The sequence below is a fragment of the Salarias fasciatus genome (assembly GCF_902148845.1).
Source record: "Salarias fasciatus chromosome 7 unlocalized genomic scaffold, fSalaFa1.1 super_scaffold_4, whole genome shotgun sequence".
In the NCBI taxonomy this organism is placed as follows: Eukaryota; Metazoa; Chordata; class Actinopteri; order Blenniiformes; family Blenniidae; genus Salarias; species Salarias fasciatus.
Window position 1 is genome coordinate 24899824 of NW_021941229.1, and position 22558 is coordinate 24922381.

A 22558-nucleotide genomic window follows, 5' to 3' on the forward strand; every position below is an offset into this window, starting at 1 on the left:
GTTTAATCAAAAATACTTCTAAACAAAGAAATTTTGGAATGAAAACGGTAAATTAGGACTGAGCCTGATTTGTTACAACAGAGGATCGACATGTTCCAGTTTCATTTGATTCAGCAGACAGTGATGAGTCGGGTTCACACCGGAGCGGTGAAAAGTTTACGCTGTTTACGGTGGATGTTCAGCAGACAGTGGATATATCCCAGGTAAGCGGGGCGGCTGCTGCGTAGCTAACTCTCCTCTGCCTGGGCGAGCGGCCGTGCTCTCTGGCTGCTGCACACGTTGATTGACAGCATGACTGGGCGGAAGCTCAAAATCTATTGGCTGGAGCTGACTGGCGCTTTTTCGGATAACATGGGGGTCTATGAGACGAAGGCGGAGCTCATAAATAATTTTTTATACCGCTTTATGCTGCTATTATATTGTATCGAACCAGACTGACACATTGAAGCTCTGTTAAAAAATGATACATACGTTGGAAACGAACGGAAACGAACTTTAATGTGTAAAGAGTGAAAGAGGCAGACAAGATTTAAATAAGAATAAAAAAACCGTTCAGCTGTCCAGGAATATTAAAATTCAGTGAAGCTAAATGGTGCAGAACAGAAAATAGCCAGAAAAACCACAGGAAGTGGGAAACCCCTTCAAAATAAGTTTCAGTAACTGCCGGGACACAAAATTGATCAAACATAACGATGCGGAATGTTAATGATTTATGAGCGATGAAGCAGCCATGAAGGATAAAACAGATCGTTTCTATTGATGCTCAGTAAATTCATTGAATACAAAATCAGTGGGTGTGTTTACATGCAGTCAATAACTCTTTCTTAACCAGAATATTCGCAATAACCCGGTTGCGCACAGCCATGTAAACACGTGCAAAAACCTGAATATGCTCATATTCCGGTTTTTAAAAACCTGAATATTACCCCTGGGTTACTCCTTTTCTAACCTGAATTTCTGGTCATATAAACGCGCATCGGAATATCCCGGTCGAAAGGGACATGAAATACTGCTCTGCGCATGTTCTACCCGCAAGGAATCTCAGTCATTTGAGTCCAGGAACTACTTGTGACACAGTTTAACTGCTACTAAGTAAATAAAATGTGCAAAAACTATCGTTCAGTTCTTCTCTTTTACTGAAAAAAACGGTGCATCGCATCATTAAACATTTTACCACGTCTCGCTGGCTTACTCTTTTTCTAACAACATGCAGAGAGAGCCTGCAGCGCCCTTCTTTTTCTGTGGTGTCTGTGTAAAATAAGGTTGAACATGCAAACAGCACACCGAGTGGCAGGAAGTGCAAATGCAGTCATGGCGTCGTCTGTGCTCCGTGGTTTGAATGGGGATATCCCTGATCATGTAAACAGGAGTAACTCTGTCTGTTTAAGCATGTAAACGGGTTATTCCAAATGTTTCAGAAACCGGAATATTGACCTTAACCCGAATATTGACTGCATGTAAACGTAGTCAGTGTTCCTTCCATTCAGTGGTTCCCAATCGTGGGTCCGTGTCCCCCTCTGTGTTCGGCCGAGGCTCCACAGGCAAATGAGGAAAAAGTTTGGGAATCGCTGCTTTTCTCCATGAAGTCGCTGTGAAATGATTTTAAAGAGAACATTCTAAAAAGATTCCAGGCGGAGATGAAGAGAGAATAAATCCGGGGCTGTGAAGGCGTGCCCCCCCCCCCCTTCCCCCCGCCCCCCCCGTGTACAATAGACATTTTTACTACATGAAGCTGCGAGTGCGCTGAGATTCATCGTCCCACATCCTTCAGCACTGTGAAGTATATAAGCTCCACCCCCCCGACCACCACCACCACCCGCCCCCCACCGCGGGGGCCTCCAGCATACTGTAAATGAGCTGTGTGTCGTGGCATTTTCTGCCATCCGGAAGCTATTTGTATGTTTCTAAATGGTTCGACATGTATAACCCATCATGACGCGGGTTTATGTACTGTATAATCAGCTGTTTTCATTAGAGAACGTGTGTGTATCAAATGAATCGTTAATCATGGTAATTTTAATGTTATTAGTTGGATAATGAATCATTGTTGGCACTGTATACATACTGTATGTTAGAGAAAAAAAAGTAAAGAAATAGTCTCAAAAAAAAAAAAAGAGGAAAACCCAGTGAAAGCGGAGTGGCGCTCGTCCGAACTGACATGTGAGCAACACACAAGGAAATTATTCTTCGTACCACTTTTTAAAGCTGGCGGTTTTTCTACAGCTGCACGCGGTCCAACGGCGCCCCCTACCCCCCCAGCAAGGCAACAACAATTTGTGCAACGCAAGCGGTGTGATATTTGGAAAATCATGGACTATTTAACTGCGAAATTTGCTAGAGAGGACAAAAAGATGTTTTGTAATATGTAAAGTATTCCGCATATTTTGTAACACATTGTAATTGCCATTATTTTCTATTTATTTTTTAATCATAATCATCATTGTACCTACAGTTACTTTGTCCCCCTTCCTCAAATCAGAATAAAAGAGAAAAAAATCACTTTATTTGAGCCCCAGAGTTTTTTTCTTTCTTTCTTTTGGAGAGCTTGCAGATTGATGTGCAAACAGACACTTTAAGAAGGAACCAGTGAGTTTAAAGGGTTTAATTTTGTGTAAAATCAAACTATTATTGTCTTTATTTATTCATTTGTTTGGGGAGGGGGTGCAGATTAGATTTCAGCAGCACCGGGTTCACAGTCCTGGTTTTGGGTCCCGCTGATTGAGATTCACGGCTTCGTTCGACCCCCTTTTCCCTCGCTGGCCCCGCCCCCCGCTGGTTACCATGGAGATGTTCCACCGAGCTCCTCGCCCCGCCCCTCTCCGCTGCCATTGGTCGCTCCGGGAGCCTCTCTGAAGCGCGCGGCTGTGACTGGCCGAGACCGCTGTGACGTCACGGGCTGCCCGGTTTAAAAGCGGCGGTGGACGGACGGAGCGACGCGCTGTCCGCTTGTTTCTCGTTAGAAGTGCGCGTTTTGTGTTTTCATCCTCGCGCGCTGCGTGTTTTTCCTCCACGAGCGGAGTTTGGGAAGATGGGAAACCCGCGAGTTTTCTTCGACATGACTGTGGACGGCGCCAACGCCGGCAGGATTGTGATGGAGGTAGGAGAAATCTACTTTTATCTCCTCTGATTTCCTCAATTAGCCTTTAAAATCACCCGTTTGAATTAATTATGAGCTTTTTTTTAATGTCCTGCCGCTTTAACAGACGTGTTGTGATGCGTCCAGCCTGCTCGTGCAGCTTTTAGGCTTCAACTTTACCTTATTATAAACCTTCGTTATTAATACAGCGGATATAAGAGTGTCGAAGCACATAAGAGCAATTTAATTCCACAAATAAATCCTGTAAAATGATCATCCTCCGTGCACAGCTGGGAACGCCCATCCTCATCATCATCATCCTCATCATCCTCCTCTTCAGAAGCAGCACTGCAGGTTTATTCAGGCTGGAACTCTCCTCTCATCCTTTATTTGTGCATGTGCTGAATGCACATTAACAGAGTTTCCTAACATCAGAGCATTTATGTAAAAATAAAATCTCCTCTAATTTCTTGCTTATTGCCATGTGTGAATGAAAACTTCAGATGTCACTGTTTATCTGCTGCTGCTGGGATGAAATGAGACAATAGGAAGGAAATAACCAAAGCATGTTTAAACGGTGGATAAAGTTGCATCTTCATTGCAAAAAGTCTCTTATTTGGGGCTTAATTTGTGGAGTTTGCTGGTGTATTTATCACCTTTCAGGACCCTGATGTGGTTTTTCCTCACTAATTCATTCCTCTGTGTTTGGCAGCTCCGGGCTGATGTGGTCCCAAAGACTGCAGGTAGGTAAGCTCCAAACCAGATCAATACACACAACAGACTGCGGCCATGCTCAGCCTTTCAATAAAAAAAAACAATAATTCCCCCTCTTCACACCCCTCAGACTGGATTTGTGTTTGGAAGGGGAAAGTATGCGTCCTCATTAATCCCCAGGAGTGTTTATTCTAAATATGGGTCGAGGGAGGCTGCAGAGTGTGAACGCTGCTGGAGTCAGGAGGAGGAGCGGCTCTGCTGGGCCTGATGATGGAGCTTCTGTCTCACAGTTATTGTTAGTTATCTGACCTGTTTCTGCTCCCTGCGTTCAGGATGAATGTCCTGAAGAGGAGTTTTCCCCGGAGCAGGGCTCTCGCACCACACGACCAGCAGCACAGACAGTATCATGAGAGCCGCTGAGTGCTCCTTAATTATTTATCGCCGAGGTAAATATGCCATTTTGCTCTCTGCAGGGGAGGAAGTGAGGAATAAACTCAGCAGCCCATAAACTGAATCGTCTGAGATGTTCGTGACATAAGACTGTGACTCAAATAACTCTGACAAACATTTAATTTTCATAAAGCCATGACAAAAGAAACATAGTTAAAAGAATGATTAAAAAAAACAGCTGTAAAATGTCCAAATCAACCAAATGAAAATGCAAAAATAACCAATGAGAAGCCAAGAAAACACAAAAACAGGAGAAAATCACAAAGAAGTACAAAACCACCTTAAGGTAAATGCAAACTGAGTCCAAGTGTTTTATTTCTACATCTTAATGGTTCAAAACAACCAGAAAATCATTCAGATAATCTCAATAACATTGAGATAACCCAAGAAGAACCAAAAATCACCACAAAATATACAAAACTATCCCAAAAATTGGAAAATAAATGCAAAAATGCACCAAAAAAACCCCCCAAAACCATTTAATCGCAGACAAAGCAAGATTCAAAACAGTGGAAAGGGTTTACAAACGAAGCAGACCTGACTCTGAAAGGAGCCATAGATTAACTTCTCTGATATACAGATGAAAAAAGAAAAACTAAACAAGAGAGAATGATGCAAAACAACTGCATGAAGCAACAAACTGAAACTAAACAACTACAGAATGACACAAAACAACACAAAAAAATCAATAACTAGAGGATGTAATCATTAGAACAACCACAAAAAGGTTTAAAAAAAAAAAAAAAAGCAAACAGATCCTGACGGCTGGACAGATGCAAAAATCAGTAAATATCTAAATGATCCAACTAAAACAAATGTACATCGTCGTTCGTCCTCCTTCTAAACAGTAAGGTGTCTTGTGGAGCGCGGTTCCGATCCAGTTCTTGGTGAAATGTTCCGTTCTTTGAGTTCTGTTCTGATCCGGGTTGTTTTGCAGAGAACTTTCGAGCTCTGTGCACCGGTGAGAAAGGCTACGGCTACAAAGGCTCCACGTTCCACCGCATCATCCCCAAGTTCATGTGTCAGGTAGGGAGACGGCCGCCGCCCGGCCCCGGCCCCGGCCCCGGCCCCGGTCCCGGCCCCGGTCCCGGTCCCGGTCCCGGTCCCAGACCCGCTCCACTCCGCCCTCCCCTCCTTCAGCTTCTCTTCTCGGCCGCTGCTCTCAGGGCGGAGACTTCACCAACCACAACGGGACGGGAGGGAAGTCCATCTACGGAGAGAAGTTCCCCGACGAGAACTTCCAGCTGAAGCACACCGGGATGGGAACCCTGTCCATGGCCAACGCCGGGCCCAACACCAACGGCTCGCAGTTCTTCATCTGCACCGCCAACACCGACTGGTGAGCGCCACCCGCAGGCCGCCGCCGCCCACATCCCGCACACACAGGACCTCACGGGAACCGAACACATCGTAATGTATCGGATCTACGCCGAGGCCTCGTTTACATTAACATTCATGTTTACTCAGCGATGTTTTGAGAATGATGCAGTTTTCATGTTGGGCCACCAGTTGGAGCTGTTTGTTTGTTTTGGTTACTAAAGTACACAAAGAACAACATTAACAACTGGAGAACGCCGACACTCGAATGTGTAACCGGTTACACGTGACGTCAGAGATTTGTGATGTTTTTCTATGGCAGTTTTGCTCCATGACCACTAGAGGGCTCTGTCTCCATTGAAATACAACACCTTATAATCCCATTAAATCAAAGCCATTCCAGTAGTTATCAGACAAAAAGCTTTATTCTGTCCTCCGTTATGGACACAGGCTGCATGTCCAGTTCCACCGTTTCAGCTGCTGATATGTTCACTACCTGTTTTGTCACATTTCTTCGATTTGCTGTATTTAAAATCCCTCATGTTTGCCTGTGAACCGCTAGCGGTAGCAATAAAGTGCTAGCTAGCATTAGCACTGATGCTAGCAGCAGTGTCTTTCTATTTCCATGGCAACTGGCCTCTGCTGTTGTAAACCATAGATTGTAAATAAATGGATAGACCTTTCGTGACGTCCCAACCGCCGTTCTGAAGACTTCAGCGAGTCCAGCAGGACGTCTCCACACTGAACATTTGAAACCGGATGTAAATGTGATTGGTCCCGCCCGTCACGTGACCGCATCACATGGACAGGGGAGGCGCTGTGATAGGGCGATTTACGCTGAACTTAAACTCGTAATATAAAATCAACAGATGATTTATGTGAAAATCAGAGTCTGGTGAAGCAGCAGGTTATAGAAACTAGTGATAAAGACCAAAACATGTTCTGAAACCGGGCGCTTTATGTGTTTATTTGCACTCTGAAAATCGGCATTTTTGAATGGGTTCCAATGAGACCGTGGCTCTTTTTGAAACCAGCATCATCGCCCCCTGCTGGAATTTCTCCAAAATTACAGCTTTTTTGCACTTCCGCATTATCTCCATGTTTGATGAGCGGAGGTTGGCGCTTGTTGTAAACCAGCTTTTCCTGACTCAGCCTCCACCCAGCAGGATTTCCACTCAGTGCTCCGCTCCTTGTTAGCTGTCTTCGTGTCTCCGACTCAGCTTCAGCGCAACACTGGCTGCGGGGTTTTTTTCTAAATCAACGTCACATTTATCTATTATGTATTATAACTGCACTGAAGGGAACATTTAGGTATCTAATGTTATTATCTGAAGCTTTCAGGAAACATCATCACCCCAAAAAACATCATATATATTGGTGAAAAACGAGGAGGAGGGAAATGACATGTACATTATTGATTTTTCTAAACAGTTATGATTTGTTATCTGTTGACACCCCTAGTCAGAAGTACTGTTTACTCCAGCGTGGAGCAGCTTTTTTTGGGTTTTTTTTTTTTTTTTTGTAGTTCAAGCTCTTATTCCTTTTTCACAACTTATATCAAAAAACAGACAGCAGTGAACAATACAAAATGGGGCCAAACTAACATACAAAATAAATAAATACATAAATTAAAATAAAACAAAACAATATATATAGGGTTGCAACCAACTATCATTTTGGCAATCGATGATCCGCTCCGTTATTATTTTACGATTAATCTAACAATCAAACAAGAACAAATACTACATTTAAGCATACTTTTTATCCATCTCAAAGATGAAATTTGGTTTTTGATTAAACATACAGTATTTTTTTAATTATGTTATTCGGATGTTTTATTTTGTTCATCCACTTTTTTATTTTGACAGAAAAAAAAAACATCAATTGACAACAAAAGTAGTTGACAACTTTTTCCACTCTTCATCAATTGCATAGTATTTTCAGTCCTAATTAAAAAAAACAAAAACAGAAAAAAATTCACTGAAAGGCACATGCCTTATAAAAAAATTTTTTAAATGAAGCAGCGTTTTTTTAAAAAGTTGTTCTTACCCTGTTTCCATGGAGACCAAGTCGGACCATTTTCAGAAAGTTGCGTTTGCGTTGGCCCTACAAGAAAACTACATAATTTTATGCTTTCTGCAGTTTCCCTTTTAGTAGACGTTATTTTACAAACTGTTGCCATGGAAACGCAGAACTTTCCTGGAATGAAAATTAAAAAAAAAAAACAACGTTTTCACTGGAAACTCTGGTGTGAACGAGGCCTGAATGGAACATACGAAGTGTAATCTATCAATAACTACCAGCGTTTGAGAGTCTCACCCTCCGCCTGTCCCACGCCGCCCCCTGCAGGCTGAACGGGAAACACGTGGTGTTCGGCTCGGTGGTGGAGGGCATCGACGTCATCAAGGCCATCGAGAAGCAAGGCACCAAGAGCGGCACCCCCAAAGCCAAGGTGGTGGTGTCCGACAGCGGGGAGCTCAAGTAGAGCCGCCGCCAGCGTGTCGGCACCATCAGCAGGAAATTAACAAAATAAAAGCCTCCACTTCCCGTTCTCTCCACCTCAGACCCGCTTCATGTTTTCTACCTTCTTCTCCTTCCTCTCCGTCCCGTCACGAAAACATTTGTTAACAAAACCCGAATAAAGGATCATGGTGTAAATACAAAGTGTTTGATTCTTGGAAACTCTTCATTCATGTTTACATCATGTTTTTTTCTATTTTGCATATTTTTTGTATTATTGTGCATCATATTTATATATTTTTTTAACATTGGTTCTTTATTTTCCAGTATGTGAAATATATGCAGTGTATGTTTTCTACCATGAATCAGTCTTTTTAATTTACTCATTTACATTAATTTGTATGTAACTTAGCAATTATGCATCATCAAGCAATTTTAACATTTAATGTTTACCAGCTTTATTGTTATTTTATATTTCTCAATATCTGCTAGTTTTATCACATTTGGTATATTCTAAATTATGTTTATTTTATATTCATGCACGACAACACTTGATGAAAATCTGATGTTCAGGGCTGTTTTATGCTCAGACATTTTAATTGTACTTATTACTAACTACCAACTTACTACTTTTTTATAATTAAAAAAAATCTATATATATGTATGTATATATACAGTAGCTTCTGTTGAATAATGAACCAGCATATTTAAATATTCATAATAATGCATTTATATCTGTTTTTAAACTGATTTTCTGAAATAAATCCACTCGTTCAGTAGAAAAGAGAGAGCCAGACAAGAATATACATATTTTTTTTATTTCCAGTTAAAGTACAGAATTTATCAAAACAAGGTTATCAATGCTCAGTTTTTTTTTTGTATTTTTTTTTTGTTCACGATAAAAAGATAAAACGTCTTTAAACCAATGGGAAGTGCACAGATTAAGGCATCAACATCTCCTTTGCCGGTTTTCTCCTTCGCTGAAGCTCAAAGAGAGTGATACAAAAATAAATCCAAAACAATTCAAGTTCTCCTGTGGAAAGATTTCAGTAATAAAACCCATCAGAGTATGAATGGAGACAAACGGCCAATCACAGCACAGGAAAGAAGAACAACCCACAAAGATACACACAAAAAAACCCACACAGGTTTACTACAGAGATGGAAATCTATCAATGAGCCGCGGCCAGGAAAGATTCCACAGATGGATTTCTAAGAAGTTCAGGATTTCTCATCTCTTCAGAAAATCGATCGATCCAAATCAGCCAATCACGGTGCGTTCCAGTTCTCCTCCAGCTCGGTCATCTCTCCCGAACTGAGCCCAGAAAGACCCCGGCCTTCATTCTAGTAAAGAAACTCCTACTGGAGGTCGGAATTCTGAATTGGCCACGCCCTCAAAGTGTGATTGGTTCTCAGAAGAAGAAATTCTAAACACCACGCCCCCATTGTTTTTTTGTTTTTTTTTTGTTTGTTTTGTTTTTTAAGTTTAGGTACTAAAAGTTGTGAACCATCATCCTCAAAAATGTTAAATTCTTTTGAGTTCTAGAAGCCCCGCCTCCTTTACGTCAGAATTCTGAGATGTTTTTCAAGTTGAGGAGCAGAATTTTTTTTGTTTTTTTTTTGAGTCCACATGATCGAAGTCGGAATTCCGAGTTGTTTTCCGGGTTGCATAGAGGAAGTTTTAGTAGCTTTGCCTTCTGAAGGGGGGATTTCTGAGCCGAGTTTTAAAACAGAAGTTCCAACAGGGAAGAATCCTGAGTGTGTTTGAAAAGACTTCCCAGAATTCAGGAGTCAGAATTCCAACTCGCCGTCAGAGTTGTCCTTCTATAAGCTCCGCCCACTTCGCCATGTCGGACTTCAGACTTGTTTTTGGAGAAGAACTCGCGAAAGGTTTGACCTCCAGCTGGGATCCTGAGTTTTCAGAGTGACTGAGAGAAAAGTTGTAATAGCCTGAAAGTGATTTGGCGACGTGTTACGTTACGGAACGACGTTTTCATCTGAAGCTTCCAGAATGACTTCCTGTTCGGCTCGAGCCACCCGGAACGCTTCAGCTGAGTTTAACAGAGAACCTGACGTCGTTCTGGGGTCGGAGGAAAAGGGAACACAGCGTTTCTCCGTGTGGAGATCAGATAAACTGTCGTCATGGAGACGGGATGAAGTGTAAACATGGACGGCAGCGTCCGCCCCCTGGTGGTCACTCAGTTTTAGAAACCCTGAACAACTTAGACTTTTCTTTAAGAACAATTTTCATTTTTGAGTTATTTTTTCTCCCGTCTTCAGATTGTGACTGAAGGTTTTCCATGTGGGAAACGATCTGTCCTCCATCTTTACCTCCTTCATCTGGATGAAGATAATTAAGTTTTCCTCATCGGCTCAACCTTTGGTCCCCGAGTCTCCAGCTCCCATGGAAATCGCTAACTTTTTGAAAACGTTAACTCCTCATAAACTTGAGATTGTTTTTTTCTCTCTGATTCTCTTTTCCAGAATTCAGAAAAAAAGCATGTCGTTATCTGAAATACACTCGTTTGCTTTCTTGTGAGAGCAGAATAACTTCAGTGTTAAAGAATGAAGAGTTGTTAGTTGCACATAAAGGACGGCGCCTGTGAGGCTAATGAGCTTTAGCTTTGCTACATCGTTGGTTACATGAATACAGTTTCAGGTTTTATAGATTTTTTTTTGCATTGCAACATGTTCAGAATACAATGTGAAGGAAATACTGCCAGGAGGTGCAATCTCCCGAGGGAGATTTCAAAGTTGTTCTCAAAAGTTTCACTTTAATTTAGCTTTACATTCTCATGTTACTCACTGTTAGAACTTTTGTCTGAAATCACGCTCACCTTTCCCTCCTGCTAGCGGGGTTCATGCTAGGCTAATTAGCGCCGCACTACACAGAAAGGCGTCATGTGACTCCTCAGGAATGCAGATCAGTATATTTCAGACAAGCGAAGCGTTAATCCTCCACAAACTGTACAAATCCACCTTGTTTTTTTGTTTTGTTTTTTTTTTTACATTTTTCTAGATTTAAGTTGAGTTCCTGGACTCGCCCCTCCCCCTCCCCCTCCCCCACCCCCACCCGTACCATGGTTGGTGTTGAAATTGCACAGACGAAGACCACAGCTCACAGAGTACGTGTTTCAGACGGGATACTTGAGGTAATCATTATTAATAATACTCAGGAAAAAGTATTGAAAGAGCTGGTTTGGGTTCGTCCTCGACTGTTTTTCTTCAAACTCGTGAGAACACGAGTCTCGCGAGCGTCGACGTTGCGCGAGCGGCATTGGAACGCGGAGCGCGCTGCCGTCACCCAGGCAGTTGGTAGCTTTTTGCAATGGCACATTAGTGATATTTCCTCCCGCTGCGCGTTGTGCCGGCTGATCAGACGAGCGCTCGGGAGTCTGGACGGCTAACAGTCACTGCAGGGCTGAAGGGACGCACCGGACAAGAAGGTGTCCCCTCATCTCCACCGGATTAAAGTCACACATGATATATCCAGGAAATGAAGGACTGTGACTGATCAATACACTGAATTGATTCAACACCCAACAGGAAGTAGAAAGGATAGCGAGTACTGCGAGTCGGGGTTCACGATCACTGCACGACACTGGAGCTACATCTCTGAGCCGGAACCCGGACGAGGACCTAGAGGACCAGCTGATCAGGGCACTTAAAGGATGAAAGAGTCCGCTTGAGGGAAGACCTGCAACAAGGTGAGCTACAGGGAGAGTCGCTGAGAAACCAGTCCTTCAAAATAAAAGCAGCATATTTCCAAATACTTTTCCCATCAAACCTCCTCAAATGAATTAAGCTGTACAGAGACCACACCCACTTACATTATATTAATGTTATATACGCCAAAAGCTTCGTGTCCTGTTACCTGATTATTTTATGCTTTGTTAAAGTGGGTGTGGCTTGTGGAGTGGGTGTGTCCTGTTAAGTATGGGTGTCTTGTTCATCGGGTATGTCCTGTTAAGTGGATGTGTCTTGTTGAGTGGTTGTTATGTCTTGCTACAAACTGGGTGTGTCTTGTTGAGTATGGTTGTCTTGTTGAGTGCGAATGTTTCTTAGGTGGGTGTGTCTTGTTCTTGAGTAGGTGTGTCATGTTGTGTCCTGTTAATTGGGTGTGTCTTGTCAAGTGGTTGTGTCGTGTGGAGTGGTTTTGCCTTGTTCTTGAGTGGGTGTGTCCTGTATGTCTTGTATTGGGTGTGTCTTGTTGCAGTGGGTGGGTCTTGCTACAAACTGGGTGTGTCTTGTTTTTGAGTGGGTGTGTCTTGTATGTCTTGTTGCAGTGGGTGTGTCTTGTTTGTAAGTGGGTGTGTCTTTAGAGAAGTGGGTTTGTCGTGTTGCTGGGTGGGCATGTCTTTAGTGAGGTGGGCGTGTCCTGTCTGTCTGGTTTCAGTGTCTCTGAGCCCAGTGGGCGTGTCTACAGTGAAGTGGGCGTGTCTGGCTGGTTGAACTCCTTCCTGTCTCTCGGTCCTCCTGGCTGGTTCGGTGTTTCTGCTACTGTTTCTGGTCTAAAGTTCCCTTGGTGCTGCAGAGGCTACAGAACTGAACAGGTAATAATAGAATCAGGTACCAGTCCAACCCTGGAGAAACCCGCCGGACACTCCGTTCTGGGTCCCCTCCCCCTCCCCCCGGGGACCGGGTCCGCGTGGAGGCGGCGTCCTCTAGGGGGACGTCTTGCGGCTCTCCCTGAGGATGCCGTCCAGGCCGTTGAGCTGGCGGAGGAAGCCCCGGTTGGGGATGACGCCGCGGTGGTCTTTGACCGTCTTGATGGCCTCCACCAGGGTCAGGTTCTGCCGGATCATCAGGTAGGCCAGGACCAGCGTGGCGGAGCGGCTCACCCCCACCGTGCAGTGGACCAGAACCTTCCCTGGAACCGAGTAGAACCCGCATCAGGAACCCACCGTCTCCAGAAACCATGTCTTTCTTTGTTAAAAGTCATTTTAAACCTTTTTGTTGTTGTTTTGTGTCTTTTTCTGACTTTTCTGATGCTTGTTGCTTCTTTTGTGTCTATTTTTAGCCATTTTGTGTCTCTCACACACACACACACACACACAAACACACTGACCTCCGCCGGCCAGGGCTTTGTGGATGAACTCGGCGGCGGGGTAGAAGTTGACGCTCATGTCGAAGGTCGGGGAGTCGTGGGCCTCGATGCCGTGGTAGGTGATGTTCATGCCGGAGTAGTACTCTGCTCCACCGCGCCACTTGCTCTGCGCGCAGTTCAGGATGTGTGTGATGCCCAGCCGGGCCAGCTCCCGGCGGTCCGACGCGATGTCTCTGAAACATGACACACACACACTCTGCTCTCGCTCTGGACGGGTCGATCGATGGACGGACGGTTTGATCCTCATAAATTATTGGCCTGAAGTCTAAAATTATCTCTTCCCGGAAAGTCAGGCGCTCAAAACATAATCAAAGTTTTCTGTTTTCTTAAATCTAATCAGAAATAATCCCAGATGATTTTTTTGGAGATGTTGCCCCCCCCCAGGTGCCCCCCTGCTCCTCCCGCCCCTGGCCCCCCGTTAACAGGTGCCGCCCCCCTCCGGCCCCCCCGCGGTGGAAACACTCACTGGTCCCCGATGTAGAGCCTGGGCCACACTTCGTCCGCGTGGTTGCACGCCGTCTTGCCCGTGCACAGCAGCCGCTCCAGCTCGGACACGCTGAGCGTCGGGGGCGCGCGCTCCGAGTCCCTCCTGCTCGGGGAGCGCGAGCTGCTCCGGGACCGGGAGAACCGGGACATGAACGCCATCTAGCCTGGAGCAATGATGAGGATGAGGATGAGGATGATGAAGAATCCGCCGTTTCTGCTGTGAAACTCAGTGAAAATCCTGTTTTGACTGAATGAACCTGTAGCTGCCTCAGACTGCCTGTCTGCTCCAGATGAAGCCCTCCTCCACCCCCCACCTCCACCCCCCGTCTCTGTCTCTGAGCCCCCCACCCTCCACCCTCCACCCTCCAGCAGCTTCCTGCTAAATTTACCTGTGAGGAGGGTGAATCTCAGCGGCTGAGCAGGTCCGGCAGCTCCGCGGCCATGTTGACTCATTTATTCTAACGGGAGGATGGAGGAGGTGATGAGATGATGATGAGGAGGAGGAGGAGGAGGAGGAAGGAGGAGGAGGAGACAGATGCTGCTGCTGCTGCTGCTGCTGCTCAGCATCCAGCACAAATCCTCAGCTTCTTCTCAACAAGTCCCACATCCGGAGTGTTTCCTGTCTGATTCCGCCTTTGATAGAACAACAAAGAGGTTCTTCTTCCTCCTCCTCTTCCTCCTCTGCTGAGATGAAGCTTTAATTCTGCTGTTTATTCTTCATGATTGATTACGGTCAGTTTGTGGTGTTTGTCGCCATCTGCCGGTGAAAAGCGAATAAGTCACACATTGCTTTAGTTGTATAAATGTTTTTGAAAGAACAACTCTTTGATAATAATAATAATAATAATAATAATAATAATAATAATAATAATAATAATAATGATAATAATACGCAAGCTCTGAGTTACTTTCAATTTCCCAGAATAAATTTACGTTGACCACTTTTTTATTGATGAGCCTTGTCAATAAACCTCACAGAGCTTCTGACATTTACAAGCATGCTCATATTACTGTGACTTAAAAATATCTTGTAAAAATACCACGAAGAATAGAAAATAAAATGTTCTATTTTCCTGGAGGTTGAGGTTCTTTTACAACACAGCCCCGCACAAAATAAAATATAATGAGCAAAATACAAAGTAAAAAAAAAAAGTCTCAATAACAACTGAATACATAAATGTTAAATAATAACACAATTCTGAAAATACTCAAGGTGTTGAGACTGCCTCATCCTAAACCAGCATTGCTGGTTCAAATCCCGATGAGAACATTAGAAAAAATCAAAGAAAGAAGCAACTGACAACTATTTAGAATATGTGTTCAGAGTCATACACGTCAAAAAAAATCATGTAGATCATCAAAATCTGGCCTGACGCAGTGTAAAATCGATTTTAAAAGCAAAGTTTGACTGAATCAATCCGAGGCGTTTCAAGCTTACAACGCATTTTCATAATTTCCAATCATTTTCTGCTGTCCTTATGGCAGATGGGAGCGTGGTTGTCATGGTTACACGAAATGAAGATGCGTTCACAGACAGCGGGGTTTATGTTGCATCAATTAATGTAAATTCAAATAAATTGATTGGTTTAATGGATACGGAAACTGTATTAGAATAATCGCCGTTTCTTTAGTAAAACGTGTCATAATTGCAACTTTATATTATCCATTCATTTAGTAATTTTGTCAATGCTAAGATAAATTTAGTGTTCTCCAAACCTCACATAAAATAAAGTCTAAATATTTTTAATTTTCCTATTATGTAAAAACATATCAGAACTGATTATTTTTTGTGTTGAATGTGTTTCTCTCCTAATCTGTTAATAGATGAATACATTTTTAAAATAAATAGAACCTTTTCTTGGAGTATCGTTTGTTTTTTTTCCTGAGGCACCTGAAGGCACCGTGACGTCACTGTGACGTCGTATCCCTGCGCGCAGACACGTGTGTGGAGAAGAGGAAACATGGCTGCCGACAGGCTGCAGTTTCATGAGATGGGTCTGGACGACCGTCTTTTAAAGGTAAAAAAGCCCTTTTATGTTCCTTAAACGCTCATTGAAGTGTCTGATGAACATTGAACACTCGATTCTGCGATATTAGACTCTTAGAAGTTTATAAAGTTGATATAATTGTTGCTCTCTGCTTTGGTCTGTTGGCTCGTTTAATGAACATGTGTTAACATGTTTGAACTTTAGGTTACATTTACCTCCTGTTTTATAAAACTGCAGCTTATCTTCACCACATTTTTTATTCAACGGCTGTAGCAAAAAAATAAGAAAAAATAAATAAATCACACAAAGGGACTGTGACAAACCTTTGAGACATTTTAAAAGACTTGTGGAGAAGTGTTCAAGCAATATGTCATATTTGTTTATGATTATGCTGATGCTTTTGTGTTCAGTTTTGGACTGAAATTAGTCTTTTTTGTAGTTTGTTTTGGACTGACAGTAGATTGTGGGTCTTGTTTTAGACTGACTGTAGATTTTTACTTTGAAAATTGATTTTTGTGACGTTTTGGAATGTTTTAGGCTCGGTTTGTTTATGTTTTGGGACTAAATAAAGTCTAGTATAAGTTTTGTTTTTAGACTTTTAGTTAGTGCAGAGATTTTTCTCTATAGCAAAATAAACCATTTTCATCTTTTTGTGGTTAGTTTTTAGTTTTTTTTTCCATTAATTATTCAATGTGGGATTGAAAATCTATTGCATTACTTATGTTGGACCAGAAACATTGATTTATTTATCATTTTGGTCAGTTCAAAATATTATCACATATCCTGAAAATAAAGTCAAGCAGTGACTGATTAGGTCCGCCTGTACATTATGAGCAGTTCAACACTGCAGCTCTGCCATCAGGTTTGTGTTTCTCTTTTCATTTGTGGCAGATTTATTACCTTTGCTCCGTTCAAGCTTGATTAACTGAGTTCTGCCGAAGCTGCAGCTGTTCATGAACTCCTGCAGATTTCAGTTTCAAGTGGACATCCAGACACAAATTACTCGTTGTTTTCAACTGAAATCTTGGGCTAACTGCCTGGTCTTCAGTGTTCCTGCTGTTTCTGTGTAAATGGACATTGTTCTCAAAACTTTTCTGAAATGATGCTTTGCCACGTCAGACGCCGTCGTGTAAACGGGGCCTTCAAAGACCTCCACTCCGATAGCGTGTCTCATCAGTCTGGTTTCCCCCTCAGGCGGTGGCCGATCTGGGCTGGTCGCAGCCCACCCTGATCCAGGAGAAGGCCATCCCGCTGGCTCTGGAGGGGAAAGACCTCCTGGCTCGAGCTCGCACTGGATCGGGGAAGACGGCGGCCTACGCCATCCCCATCATCCAGCGCATCCTGACCGCCAAGCAGGTGAGGCAGGAAGACATCAACATGAGAGTTGTGTTGTTGTTTATTGTGATAATGTGCATGTTGATAGCTTTATAAAGCTCTATCAGACACAGCTAAGGGAAAATATTTAGAAACGCAGCTGCTTGTGGGAGCCAGAAGATCAGCTCTGTAGTGACCCCTAGTGGCTGCGATGAGCTGTAGTAATCGACTGAATGAAATCACATCATGTTATCAGCAAGTCTAAAATGTGTCTTCACGGTTTCCTTCGCCATGTCCGACCCTCCAGTGAGCTGACAGCCTCTCTCTCTTCTCCTCAGAGCGTCGGAGAGCAGAACGTCAGGGCCTTGGTCCTGGTGCCCACTAAAGAACTGGGTCAGCAGGTCCAGACCATGATCAAACAGCTGACGGCGTTCTGCTCCAGAGACGTGCGGGTGGCCAACATCTCCGGCAAAGCCGACCTGTCAGCGCAGAGGTCAGTGTGTCGCTCTGAGGGTCTGTTCAGGCCCTGAAAGAAGACTCAGATGTAGATTTTAACAAAATGGAAATGAAGTTAACGTAGGACAGAATGAAGAAATGTCAATGATTTCTAAGTCTCCAGACTCTTGTTTCTTCTTGTAGACCCTTCTACCTTCTCGTAGACCTCCGTAACCTCATGTAGTTTCTGGATTTCTCCCTGATGTCTCGTGGTTTTGCTCGCAGGCCCATCTTGATGGAGAAACCCGACGTGGTGGTGGGCACGCCGTCCCGGGTACTGGCTCACCTCGTGGCCCAGAACCTGGTGCTGCACTCGTCCCTGGAGATGCTGGTGGTGGACGAGGCCGACCTGCTCTTCTCCTTCGGGTTCGAGGCCGACCTGAAGAACTCCCTGTGGTGAGGACGGAACCGTCGCACTACAGGACGCCTTGTCCAGCGGCAGCCGTCTTAAACGCTCGTCATTGTGTCTGATGTTTTCGTAGCCACTTACCGAAGATCTACCAGTCGTTCCTGATGTCGGCCACTCTCAGCGAGGACGTTCAGGCCTTGAAGGAGCTGCTGCTGCACAACCCCGTAAGACCTGATTCACACCTGGATGCCATCACTTCTTAGTCGAGTTACACATCCAGTGAAAATGGCAAAAAAACTAAAGCCATTGAGAGTCAGTGAGAGCAGTAAGTCATCTGCATACAGGGAGAACATGATCCTGCGTCGTCCTCCTCAGGTGGTCCTGAAGCTGCAGGGCTCCCAGCTGCCCGACAGCAGCCAGCTGCAGCAGTACAGCATCCGCTGCGAGGAGGAGGACAAGTTCCTGCTGGTCTACACGCTGCTGAAGCTCGGCCTGGTGCGAGGCAAGACGCTGCTTTTTGTGGGCGCCGTCGACCGATGCTACAGACTCAAGCTGTTCCTGGAGCAGTTCGCCATCCCGGCCTGCGTGCTCAACTCGGAGCTGCCCGTCCAGTCCAGGTGAGAGGAGGACGTTTTTGAACAGCGTTAGCTGGAGTGCAGGTGTCCAGAAAGAGTTGACTGTGGGAGAAACTTTGTTGCAGCCTTTCAGAAAAGTTGCGTTTTAAACCGTTTCCATGGAGACAGAGTCAGAATGTTTCCATTAATTTGAATTTTATCCCGTTTCCATGGAAACCGACTTGGCTCATTTTTAGAATGTTACATTTTCTTACGTTTCACTGGAGACGGGCAGTTTTCAAGAAGTCGTTTTCTCTTGTTTCCATGGAAACAGTCGGTTTTTAAAAAAAAAAGTTGCATTCTCCCCCATTTCCACCAAGCGTTTTCAAAAAGTTCCAACCTCTGAGCCGGCTTTTTAAAACCCACCATCATCGTGTAAAGCGTCCGTCCAAAGCACAATCCAAGTTCTCCTGTTTTACATGAGAAGCGTCTCGCGTGAAGGAGTTTTCAGAGTCAACCTGCAGTGAATCAGCCGTACCGACGCCGAGCGGGCAGCGGGGGGCGCCGAGCGGCGGGAGACTGACGCCGTGCGGCGGGAGACTGACGCCGTGCGCTGTCCTCTGCAGGTGTCACATCATCACTCAGTTCAACCAGGGTTTCTACGACTACATCATCGCCACAGACGAGCAGAGCCTGGACGACCCGGCCCAGGAGAAGAAGACGAAGGCGAAGAGCGCCAACAAACCGGGGAAGTGAGTGAGGAAGAGGAGGAGGAGGAGGAAGAGGAGGACAGATCCAACAGAACAGGCTGAACAGAAATCCTCCTCTTTTCTTTTTCTCAAAGAGCTAAAGATAAAGAGTACGGCGTCTCCAGAGGCGTCGACTTCCACAACGTGTCCAACGTCATCAACTTTGATTTCCCCTCGACGGTCGAGTCGTACATTCACCGAGTCGGACGGTGAGCTGAGGACGCTGTGAAGGAGAAACTGGATATCACTGTGATTCACACAACAGTAGCTCTTCTTCTTCTTCTTTCTTCTTCTTCTTCTTCTTCTTCTTCGTCTGACTTTCAGTCTTTCCTTTTTTTTCTTAATTTTGTTGTTTTTAGTTTCCAAGTTCCTTTTTCTATTTTTTTTTCATATTTCTCTTTTTCCTCCTATTACTATTTTTCTTGATTCTCATATTTTCTGCACATCTTTTCGTCCTCCTTTGCTTTTTTCTCCTTTTTGAATGTTTTTCATTATTTTCCTACTAATTTTCGTATTTTATTCTTTCTTCCTTCACTCTTTCAGTCATCCTCTCTCTGTTTCTTTCTTACTTTTCCTCCCATCATTTCTTCCCTTTCATTTTGCCGTTACGTGTCATAAACGGCTTTAGTTACTTTAGACTTTAAAATGCTTTTTCATCTGAGAGCAAACAGTGAAACTCAGCCGCTGTGTCTCTGTCTCCCCTCAGGACGGCTCGAGCCAACAACCCGGGGACGGCTCTGTCCTTCATCGCTCACTCGGAGCTCGGTTTGCTGTCGGAGTTGGAGGTGGCGCTCAGTGGAGGTAAAAACTGTCTGCTTCAATGTCATCAGTCTGAACATCACTTTGTACGCTCTCACGCACATTTCTTCTAAATGTTTTCATCAGAATAAAGATCTAGATTCAGGAAAACATTTGTTTCTGTGTCCAGATAGCCCGGACTGCGCCCTGAAGCCGTACCAGTTCAAGATGGAGGAGATCGAAGGCTTCCGGTACCGCTGCAGAGTGAGTATCGCGCGTCCCGTCTCTCCTTCGCCCGGCTTTAGAGGTGCACAGATCTAACGCGCCCTCGGCGCCGCCGTTTCAGGACGCCATGCGTTCGGTGACCAAGCAGGCGGTGAGGGAGGCGCGGCTGAAGGAGGTCAAGCAGGAGCTGCTCAACTCCGAGAAGCTGAAGGTGAGGCCGGCGCCGGGCGGCGCTAAGCTCCGCCTCCGATCCGGCGCAGGGCGGGGCTAAACTCCGCCTCTGATCCCGCCCTTTGCTCCCTGTGCCGCCGCTCAGACCTACTTCGAAGATAATCCCAGAGACCTGCAGCTGCTCCGACACGACAAAGACCTGCATCCTGCCGTGGTCAAGCCTCACCTGAAGAACGTTCCGGAATACCTGGGTAAGACGCCAAGGAGCGCCGTGTAGAAGGGTTTCTGGATTTAACCTTTAAAGGGGAACGGTCGTTTTTACAATCTGGACCTTATTTCACATTCGTAACAACTACATTTACTCACCCATTAGTAAAGAAAAAAATGAATATTATTAGCATCACGTTACCTCGACCTGCTCTCCTCCTGCAGCCGCTGGAATGGCATTCTTTTTGAGGTTCATTCTCTGGATCTTCTGGCCTTCATTTCATTCCTGAACTGGGAAGAAGTCCTCCGATGTGAAGTGGGCACTACACACCCGATAATCCAAATGTGGTAAAGTAGGAACTTTGATGCTGGGGTCCGTGTTGAGCGCTATTAGCCATAGTTTCAATAAATCCCGGTCACGAAGTGGGAGCCTGTGAGCTCAGTGACGTCCAGCTGGTCATTTCACTTTCACAGCCAGGATATATGCACACTGGAACCACTGTACCAAAGTTACAACCAGCTGAAAATAAACTCTGACTGCCTAAAAAAGCCGATGGAGATGCCGTGGTCTGACTGCAGAGCAGAGACGCTACTTCCATGTAAACACACAGAGTGAATGTGCGCCACGGCGCAGTGTGATGACATCATCGCTTCAGCGCTCCCGGAGAGTTGCTCAATCTAGCCGGTTTACAGACTTCCCAATAGCGCTAAGTGATGCTGACTTAATAAATGTACATGTATCTACCACCCCACAACAAACATAAGAGAAAAGAGCGTCTGTGACGGCTGCATGTCGGTGCCCCGCCCGCTGCCGTTATATGGATATGGGAGCATCTAATTATCTCCGAACCAACTGCAAATCACACGAAAGTCAAACGGGTGAGTAAATGTTGTTGTTACGAATGTGAAATAAGGTCCAGATTGTAAAAACGACCGTTCCCCTTTAACTTAATATAACCTGGATGAAGTTACTGCGCCTAAAAATGTTATTTTCTCCGTCAGTTCCGGAGACACTCAGGAGCGCGATGCACCCTCTGTTGAGGAGGAAGAGGAAGAGGAATCACAAAGCGAAGCCGCCAGCAGCAGCAGCAGCAGCAGGAGGAGGAGGAGGGGGAGGGGTGGTGAAGAGCAGCTTCAAGGTGAGGCTGCTGAAGCACAGCTCCAGGTTTTCATCCAGGGCGTCTCTGTATGATGCTGCCTCCGCCATGCTTCACTGTCAGGTTTCCAAAGCTTCAAAACCTGGTTTAGTTTGTTGTCTCTCTCTGGTTCTCGTCAGCCTCGCTGCGTTCCATGAACCAAAACTCAACAGGTTTGGTGAGAAAACAGCTGTGATCTGATGTGTTGCACTTTCTCTCCGTCAGAAAACCGTCCGGGGGAAGAACCCGCTGAAGAGTTTCCGCTACACCGGAGGGAAAAACCGAAAAGGCAAAGCGGGGAAGTCGTAGCCGCCCGGGGCGGATCGGAGGTGGAGGTTGGAAGAACTGGTCTGAGGCAGAAACGAACTGTGGATCAGAGAGGCTGTCAACGAGGACGGGCTGCGGTTAGAACGGACTTCAAATGGAGAAAGACGTGAAAACATCGGTTTCAACTGAGGAGCCGTCCTGACAGACCGGACGTCCTGAGAGGAGTCACCATCCGTTCTCTCTGAAGTGTTCTAATACGGGGAATTTAATGAAACCTGAGTCTGTGTTGTAGTGATATTTGCTAAATTCAGATGAGCTAAACCCATTCAGAGTTCAACTTTATGTACAAACGTTTCTTTGTTGATGAGGAGATTAAAACCTGAATCACTGGAACTGTTGTGGTTCCACATTTCAATCCGTCTGGATGTTTTCTGAAGGCATTTATTGGATCAAATAGTAACTTTAGAGGAATAACTTCCCTAATGTTATCGCCGTAGGCAAAAAACAAGTCAGACAATTTAGAAAATAACTTTATTTAGATGCATTCAGCAGTACAAAAACCAGTTAAACTGAAGCTGTTAGAGAAACAAACACATTCCGCCAGTTTCCTGCTCGTCCTGTTCACTCTGACTCTCAACACAGGTTTTACTCGACTGTTAAAACTTTTCCAGATCAGCTGTGGATCCACTCCGCTCAGCAGAGCCTGTTTTCACACAAAGGAATTTTCCCGCCAGAAATTTCAATAGTTTTTGAAG

General features: G+C 44.8%; 2 protein-coding genes across 4 annotated transcripts in view; one reads left to right on the plus strand and one right to left on the minus strand.

Annotated features, from left to right (window-relative positions):
- Positions 1–2950: 2950 nt before the first annotated feature.
- ddx56 (DEAD (Asp-Glu-Ala-Asp) box helicase 56) overlaps positions 2951–22558 on the plus strand; it is a 31007-nt gene continuing 11399 nt past the window's right edge. The window contains exons 1-14 of one of the 3 annotated variants that reach the window (XM_030085301.1): positions 15567–15628; positions 16793–16954; positions 17251–17405; positions 17633–17803; positions 17890–17980; positions 18132–18373; positions 18937–19062; positions 19155–19268; positions 19766–19860; positions 19988–20061; positions 20144–20233; positions 20339–20444; positions 21403–21539; positions 21762–22206. In XM_030085301.1, coding sequence (XP_029941161.1) covers positions 15572–15628; positions 16793–16954; positions 17251–17405; positions 17633–17803; positions 17890–17980; positions 18132–18373; positions 18937–19062; positions 19155–19268; positions 19766–19860; positions 19988–20061; positions 20144–20233; positions 20339–20444; positions 21403–21539; positions 21762–21845 — 1704 coding nt within the window. In that variant the 5' untranslated portion in view covers positions 15567–15571 and the 3' untranslated portion in view covers positions 21846–22206. Of the gene's footprint in view, positions 3098–3788; positions 3820–5177; positions 5267–5406; positions 5580–7906; positions 8039–8923; positions 8931–15566; positions 15629–16762; positions 16766–16792; positions 16955–17250; positions 17406–17632; positions 17804–17889; positions 17981–18131; positions 18374–18936; positions 19063–19154; positions 19269–19765; positions 19861–19987; positions 20062–20143; positions 20234–20338; positions 20445–21402; positions 21540–21761; positions 22207–22558 lie in introns of those variants that run through there. The other 2 variants (XM_030085302.1, XM_030085303.1) reach the window with 2 other exon arrangements.
- On the minus strand, positions 12682–14108 carry dusp26 (dual specificity phosphatase 26). Its single transcript, XM_030085333.1, has 4 exons — positions 14000–14108; positions 13591–13774; positions 13086–13297; positions 12682–12887 (listed from the first exon to the last, which is right to left on the minus strand). Exons 2-4 carry the CDS (start codon positions 13767–13769, stop codon positions 12682–12684), a joined length of 597 nt encoding a protein of 198 aa, XP_029941193.1. The 5' UTR covers positions 13770–13774; positions 14000–14108.

Excerpts from the sequence above, each read along its gene's own strand:
- dusp26 (XM_030085333.1), bottom strand. The coding sequence starts at position 13,769 with ATGGCGTTCATGTCCCGGTTCTCCCGGTCCCGGAGCAGCTCGCGCTCC. Across the intron at positions 13,298-13,590 it reads AGGCTCTACATCGGGGACCA|AGACATCGCGTCGGACCGCC; the intron begins GTGAGTGTTTCC and ends GTCATGTTTCAG. Across the intron at positions 12,888-13,085 it reads CAAAGCCCTGGCCGGCGGAG|GGAAGGTTCTGGTCCACTGC; the intron begins GTCAGTGTGTTT and ends ACTCGGTTCCAG.